At 45.2% G+C, this 7,345-nt stretch overlaps 2 protein-coding genes across 2 annotated transcripts; both read right to left on the bottom strand.

The window, feature by feature from the left end:
• Window positions 1–692: 692 nt before the first annotated feature.
• LOC109525534 (rhodopsin kinase 2-like) lies at window positions 693–5,427 on the bottom strand. Its single transcript, XM_019886093.1, has 4 exons — window positions 3,880–5,427; window positions 3,363–3,800; window positions 1,602–1,873; window positions 693–1,464 (listed from the first exon to the last, which is right to left on the bottom strand). The coding sequence occupies exons 1-4, from the start codon at window positions 4,471–4,473 to the stop codon at window positions 1,137–1,139; spliced, it is 1,632 nt and encodes a 543-aa protein (XP_019741652.1). The 5' UTR covers window positions 4,474–5,427; the 3' UTR covers window positions 693–1,136.
• A 114-nt stretch (window positions 5,428–5,541) lies between these two features.
• rnf7 (ring finger protein 7) lies at window positions 5,542–7,019 on the bottom strand. Its single transcript, XM_019886095.1, has 3 exons — window positions 6,777–7,019; window positions 6,634–6,681; window positions 5,542–5,828 (listed from the first exon to the last, which is right to left on the bottom strand). Exons 1-3 carry the CDS (start codon window positions 6,940–6,942, stop codon window positions 5,710–5,712), a joined length of 333 nt encoding a protein of 110 aa, XP_019741654.1. The 5' UTR covers window positions 6,943–7,019; the 3' UTR covers window positions 5,542–5,709.
• Between the last annotated feature and the right edge of the window lie 326 nt (window positions 7,020–7,345).

Genomic DNA, 7,345 nt, shown 5'->3' on the forward strand with positions numbered 1-7,345 from the left:
TCAAAGTTATGGCTGAATACTCGGAGATCGCCCCAATATCACTGTTGCTATTTCCGACATCCTACCTGTGTGAAGTGGGGAGTTTCTGCAGCAACGGCGACTAAAACAAAATTACGAAGTAGACTGGACATAAACCACACACTTGAGGTGTCATTGTCTCCTATTACCCCGAGATGGGACTGTCTGATTGCAGAAAATCAAGCTCGGGGCTGTGGTGAGTCGTCATTTTCATGCACTTTGAATTTGTGTTGTATCGTATTTTGAAGGCATTAAACATTACCAGAGCGATAAGAGTGTTGCGACCAGATTAGACGCTACTTGTGTTTATTATTATATTTCGAAAACACCACAGTTTTCATGCAGCTCATACCATATTATTTTGTTGTATTAATTCGCCACACCTTAAATGCCGGTCCCTGAAAATATTGTCTGACTTTAACCGGTCCGTGGGGCAAAAAAGGTTGGGGACTACAGCATGTTTCGACTTGAACTCCGGCCAAAGTGCAGTTACTCCAGCAGTGCTGCAGAAGCGCACTTTTCCTCTGTAAACAAAACAGGACAGCTTCTAAGATGTCGGTAAAAATGCATCTACCAGAAGTGATAATAATTACATTCGTTTTTAATCTACTGGCCCAATATTGATTGAAAGTGCTATCAAACTGTCAATCAAATGAGAATGCATCGCAATCTTATTATTCGAGGTAGTCAGATTTATTGTGTCATGATTCTATTTAAAACCAGCACCATCATTTCAAGTATTCCAGGGTTGCATTGCTTATCCCCATGGGTGTCGATCTTGAGAGGGAAATGAGAAGACTTTCTGGAGGCCCCAGGAACACTCCCCCGCCCCTCCCCAACCCGCACCCACCCAATCCTGGTCGAAACAATAGTTGTAGAAAAATTTCAAGTAGTTCAATATCAGTCGCCACCATCCCCGTCGATAAAGTTGGAAATTAGTAATGTAACATCGTAATGTTATTGAATAGATTTTTCGTTTACGATAATATGTGTCACCAACAACATATCGCTCAGCGCCCCCCGCCATCAAAGGGGAGCACTTTTTGATGATTAATTATGCGGGCCCAGATTTTGGTGGGACGCCCCTTCTTATCCCGAATGTAGATTAGAAGCGATGCTTACAAAATGACACACATCTTTGATTTCCAGGCCATTGCTCGCTCATGGCCGTTCTTTTCTGCCCTGTTGAGCTCATCAAACAACCCGCTGTCAATCATCTCCTTCTGCCAAGAGACCGTGACTGCGCCTGTGCTGAATTCCTTGAAAAAGTTTTCATCCTTGGCATCCAGTTCAATGTCTCCGACTTCCGAGGTGTCGTTGAAGCTGTTCGTGTCTTTGGCGTACACCACGTTGGGCTTGGGCATCCATGGGGGCTCCAAACGCCGCGCCTCCAGGAGATGGAAATTAATGCTCTTGAAAAATGGGTGTTTTCGTGGGTCATCACATCTGCTATGAAAAATAAGAGCGGAGAAATAAGAGGAGTTTTTAACATTTTGGAGGAGTTTTTAACATTTTGGCAACCTTCTTGCATTGACGTTAGATTCATGGCAAAACCACGACTACGGCCAATGCTTTGTACTTACTGGCACCCAAGGCGATGTGCTACTTTTTTCTTAAGGAGGCAACAGATGACGTCTTTGGTCGTGGGGTCGAATCCCTTGTGATGAAACTTGCACAGGTCTTCGAGCGTGCGGCGGGTCACCTCGCTCTTCAGCACCTTTTCGCGGAAGTCTCGAAAAGGCAAGCGAGCAGCCACCATCTCGTAGATGCAGCAGCCCAGCGCCCACCAGTCCACCGATGTGCTGTAGTACTGCTGGGTCAGCATCTCGGGGGCCATGTAACCAGTTGTGCCCGCCTGAACAAACAAACAGTCAGCCAGCCACACACACACACACACACACACACACACACACACACACACACACACACACACACACACACACACACAGAGGAGATATTACGAGGTGGAGCATTGCCGTACTGTACACATCATGAGCAAAGCTAACATTTAACACTTCATGGTAAGAGACTCTCATTATTTGAAAAATTTTTCCAGCCAGTGCTGACACCGACAGTGACTCAAAAGTCAGGCATTTTTTAATAGGATTCATTTGCGTCATGAAGAGTGTTCCATGGTGCTTGTCTGTCAGCGTTGGACTAAGAAGCATTCATATGCAGTACTGTATCTATTTCTAGTAAACCCTTTGCACTCGGGGATGAACACACAGGATGAAAACTGGTATTAGCACACTCTCAGAAAGAAAATGCGGTAGTAGCTTTTCAAGAAGGTGTTCCCCAAAAAGGCTTTTTTTTTTTTTTTTGCACCCTTCCACTCGATTTTTACAGCTCCAGAGTGTCATTTCAAGCCCAATAATTATAGCCCTGCAACCATTGCACCCCTTTGTTGTGGGACCGCAACTAACTCGCAGTCGGGTGACGCAGGAGGCGTGTCAGGTTCAACCATTTTGCTGAAATGTTAAACGCAAGAGCAGAAAGCGACTCTGTCGTCGTGGTTAATTATCGTTGTTTCGGCTGTGACTCACCTCATGCATTCCGACACGGAACGGGAATATTAATTTGAATACCACCCTTTTCCGCTGGAGCAACTCCCTCAACCCTCACATTTTACTGAATTTTGACTGATTTGCAAGGCCCACAGAATTTTCTGTTGTACGGCTATATGAACATGTCAGAAGAAAGGTGAGACTCTTTTCTTTCAGCAGAAAAAAAAAGTTTGTTTCTATCCTTCTCCGTTCATTGGCAATCAGCATTAGAAAATTGCTACGTTTTATGGAAAAGGCCGATTTTCTTCAGAAATCCTTTTTGTAAAATCATACATTTCAAACGACTGGTGGACTTTTGCACCACTGCCACCTGCTGGCCATTTTTTCTTTTACTATTTAACGTTGCAGTCAAGCCTGCTCCTTCAGTGAGAAGTTGCATCAGACTCTCTTGCACCCTTCCCCACGAAAAAACATGATTGACGCCTTTAGACGTCATGGGGAGGCGGGGACTATGCGTTAATTGACGCTTTTAGACGTCAAAGGGTTTGAATGAGTTCAGATGCATGTCGTGTTTTCAGTGTTCGCAGAGACACGACGTCCGCTTCTCTTTGCAAATGTTCACATTTGCAGAGTCCAAAATGCAGAATGGGCACTCGTTATAAATACATTTTTCCTGGTCCCTTTACACTAATGTTTATTGTTTTGGATCAACACAAGGATACAAAACCAACACTCTCAGCTTCACCAAAACACATCGACTGTACTCTTATTAGGCTTTGCTGAATGCAGTGTAAAGAGTTTCAAAATGCAGGTCAAGCAAGGAAGAGGCAGCCAGCTGACCTTTTGGCAGATCGTTTTCCCATTTGGCAGCTCGACAGCCAGTCCGAGGTCTGATAGTCTGCAATGGCCGCAGGCGTCCAGCAGCACGTTCTCCGGCTTCAAGTCGCGATAGACGATGTTCAAGGAGTGCAGGTGAAGGAGGCCCATGGTCATCTGGGCTGCGTAGTAAACCACGCGGTTCATACGGATACCGCGCTCTCCGAGGTCGTAGATGTGGAACCTGAGGTCTCCTCCATTCATCAGGTCCATGACCAGGCACAAGTGGGTGTTGTTTTCATAGGCGTAGGCCAGGTTCACAATGAAAAGATTGTTCACCTTTGCCAGGATCCTCTTCTCCTGAAGGGCCAACCTCTCGCCACCTTTCTTCTTCAAGCGTCTCTTATCCAACTTCTTGCAGGCGTACATTTGTCCTGTAGTCCTCACCTGGACTGCGCACACCTGCAATACACAATCGTTTTATACCACAATCTGTTGTTTTTATCGCTAGTGTCTACCAGGTGTTGCTTTTGACACCTACCTCACCAAAACCGCCTTTCCCTAACGTCCGAAACTCGCGAAAGTATTTATCACTAATCTTCTGTCTCTCATACTCCTTCCACTGCAGAAACCTGAAAAAGAACGGGCTCCTCAGGAACTCCGAGAAAGGTTTTCCTCGCAGGAAGTCTCTTGTGGCTTCTCTCATCTGGTTCACCGAGGACTCATCCAAAATGTTTGAGAAGCACTTGCCTGTTTCCACTGAGTCTCCTTTGAGAAAAGACAGAAAACTCCTGGACTCAGAGTGACAGAACTTATCGACGAGGTTCTGCCTGGCCTTTTCTTGGTCGTCATCTACAGCAGAGCTCCATCCTCTCAGCTCGTCCAGGAACTCGATGGCGGCTGCATACTGCGGGTTACAACTGAGGAGAAACTGCCGGAATAACTCCCTGCCAATGGGCTGCTGCTCGCAAAGTGACTCGTACTGCTTCCCTTCTGCTTCCTGCAGAGTTGCGGAGCTCTTTGGCAGGGGCAGAGTCAGGGAGAGTCTCTCCTTTCGTAGCTCGTTGCGGTCCTGCCGCTGAGCCCTGAGGTAGGCTGTGTTGGCCACCAGTTCCTTCACCAGCAGGTCACTCATACCGGTGGCCCCAACTGTAATCTGTGGGGCCCTACTACTATCCTCTACATGGTCCGACTATCCGAACAGCAGCCGTGAACACCTGCAAGCATCCCTCCGGTCCTGACACACCTCTTAAGGCATTAAAAGTGCCACTATCTTCAGGGATTTGCTGGCCCCGAGGGAAAGCACCTTAGGTGCTTTGAACTTAAGAGGCTTTAGTCGGGCCTATTTTTAGGAGCTGCAAAGTGCCTGTGTCCAGTAAGTGTGCTGCCACCTCACGTCATAGGTAATAAGTGTCAACTGCAAGTTCGAATTATGAAGTCCGTCAATAGATTTCAAGGAGTGTACGCCGCCCAGCCGCATAATGACCACTTACACAATCATCTAAGTATCTCTTTAACCGTGTCAATCAAAACGTGCATTAATGCGTTTTAATGAACAATTTAATGTTCAACTGTGAAGCATGTTGAATTGATTTTAATCATGTTTCGTGAACACAAGTGGGCCCCCGATTTTTCTTGGTGTCCATCCACGCTCCAGGCGGCACACGACTTCAAAGGCACATATAGAGGAAGGAACGGTGGTCTGACGAGCCACTAAGTCGACGTTCCAAGTATTCAAGTCAATGCAGTGACTGTGAATTTGGGGCAAAAAAAAAAAAAATGCAATTATATTCATAAGAAAGCATACTAACATGGCAATGTACTTCTTTTTTTTTTCTAGATTGCACTCGATATTTGGTTATTCTTCCAGTTGTGTTGTTAACGTATTTTATGGTATATTAACAATACTTATACAGGTTTAAAATGGGTAATACAATATTGATACTATTGAAATCATCCCAAACTGCACTAAAAAGAAGCAAAATACATCAATTTACAGACATATATCATTTTTTATTCCTAAAAATTATAGTCACATATTTGACATGTGTCAACCCCCCCCCCCCCACAGACACACACACACACAAAAACTCAAAAGCTAACAAGTGACTGCCCACTGTAAAGTGTCAACCTCTTTCTTCATCCTTGCACATCAATCATAAGCCACGAGTGAGAGTGTGTGTGGCATCCACTTGGTACTTAGTTCATTGCCCGCCTCTGACACTGGGAGGACTGGAACATGCACTCAAATTGCCGAGGCAAGATGTAGACAGCGGCTCTACATGGGGCGTCGCAATGATCATGGCCAGATCTGTCCACCCTCGGGTGCGTGCAGCTGAAGTCTGTGAATCACGTCGCGAAGGTGCTGGCCTTACTTGCCGATTCTCTGAACCACCCAGTCTTGCTGGCAGAGGGGGCACCGATTGTTCTGCTTCACCCAAAGGGACATGCAGCAGTTATGGAAGGAATGGTTACACTCTCCCCAAACAACTGCAAAACATGGGAAAAGGTTGTATATTAAGCTAAGCAGTAAGGCAAGAGACAAAGTATTTGAAAAGAAAATGTAAGAGTCGACAGTGGTATCTTGTTATGATGAGTGACCTGACTTACAAGTATTTTGAGATATTATCCGTCGCTCTCATTATTTATTTTCCATGATGTGATCACGGTGAAGGTGTGGGTGAAAATGTTTTTAAGGCGGAAGAAAGCAGTTTTGGTGATTTGGGTGATGTGCTGGTCGAAAGAGATTATGATCAAAAAGGACACCAAGGTTACAACAGTGAGAAGAGGGCAACAGGGTGGAGTTGTCGATAGTGAGGTCAAAGTTGGAGGCTGTTGGGTGAGGGAGCTAGGACCGATTATTAGCAGTTGAGATTTAGTGCAGTTAAGAATGAGGAAGTTTGTTTGCATAGAGTGGAGTGGGTTGTTGGGGTGAACAATTTGGTGGAGATGTAAATTGGACATCATCAGCGTAGCAGTGGAACTGCAGACAATGATGACGAATGATTTGGCCGAGGGGTAGAAGGTCGTGGATGAAGAGAAGAGGACCAAGCACAGAACCTTGCGGGACAAGGTTTTATGAGGCGTGCTGTTCGTAAAGTCGAACTGTCGTATGTTGGGAGCGTAAATTCCTGTAGCTAATATGCTCTAGCTGTGAAACGACTAAACATTAGCATGTGTGTTTCCCTGTAGCTAATATGCTCTTCAACTGTTCTAGCTTCCATTGGACTTCTTCGCGATAGCTGTGAAACGACTAAACATTAGCATGTGTGTTTTGCAACTGACATTAGCTTACCAACACAGTCCTCTTGCTTGTTTTCCGCCTGGCATCGGAGACATGCATCTGTAAACGGAGAAACTGCGTTTACATTTGCCGTAAACGACCGGCGTTTCGATACAGAGCAGCTAGTTTAACAAAACTAGCGTCGACACGCTCACCCATCACTTGCACCCGGCAAATGGCGCAAGTATCACATTCGACATCCCAACTCCACATCGCAACGGCGTTCCACTTTTTTAGAGAAAACATCTTGTCACCACCCGACTTGGAACCAGAGGATGTGTTGTGGGAGAGAACTATTCCGAGCTCGTCGCCGTCATCCATGTCTGCAGCTCCACACAGCAGTTAGCTTAACAGGCTTAGCTTGGACACCCAAAATGGACGAAAAGGCGAAGGTCCAACTGCTTGTAACCTTCAACAACATTAGGGGGCGCTACGGTGTAAAACGAATGTGTCAGCGCGTCCGCCAATTGAATACTGTATACGTGTGTGTGTTTATGTACGTATGTCTGTGAATGTACGTGTGAATATGTGGTATGCATTATTAAAAAAAAAAAAAAAAGTGGTATGTATTATTTTTTTATGTTGTAAGTTTGAAAAGCTTTAAAGCATTTCAAATTTAGTTGAAACGCTTTATAAATTTGGAAGTGGCCCGCGTCTCATAATATACGGAAACTTAATAAAATTGTATTGGTATGAATATTTTGTGGTCACTATTTAACAAAGT

This window comes from Hippocampus comes, unplaced genomic scaffold (assembly GCF_001891065.2).
Source record: "Hippocampus comes isolate QL1 unplaced genomic scaffold, H_comes_QL1_v1.1 scaffold29, whole genome shotgun sequence".
In the NCBI taxonomy this organism is placed as follows: Eukaryota; Metazoa; Chordata; class Actinopteri; order Syngnathiformes; family Syngnathidae; genus Hippocampus; species Hippocampus comes.

What these genes read in the sequence shown, in the direction of transcription:
- LOC109525534 (XM_019886093.1), bottom strand. Translation starts at nt 4,473, where the DNA reads ATGAGTGACCTGCTGGTGAAGGAACTGGTGGCCAACACAGCCTACCTC. An exon ending in GGAAAACGATCTGCCAAAAG is followed by an intron (nt 1,874 to 3,362) that starts GTCAGCTGGCTG and finishes TTGTTTGTTCAG; the next exon opens with GCGGGCACAACTGGTTACAT. An exon ending in GCACATCGCCTTGGGTGCCA is followed by an intron (nt 1,465 to 1,601) that starts GTAAGTACAAAG and finishes TTTTCATAGCAG; the next exon opens with ATGTGATGACCCACGAAAAC.
- rnf7 (XM_019886095.1), bottom strand. Translation starts at nt 6,942, where the DNA reads ATGGATGACGGCGACGAGCTCGGAATAGTTCTCTCCCACAACACATCC. An exon ending in TTGCCGGGTGCAAGTGATGG is followed by an intron (nt 6,682 to 6,776) that starts GTGAGCGTGTCG and finishes CTCCGTTTACAG; the next exon opens with ATGCATGTCTCCGATGCCAG. An exon ending in CAAGCAAGAGGACTGTGTTG is followed by an intron (nt 5,829 to 6,633) that starts GTAAGCTAATGT and finishes CATGTTTTGCAG; the next exon opens with TTGTTTGGGGAGAGTGTAAC.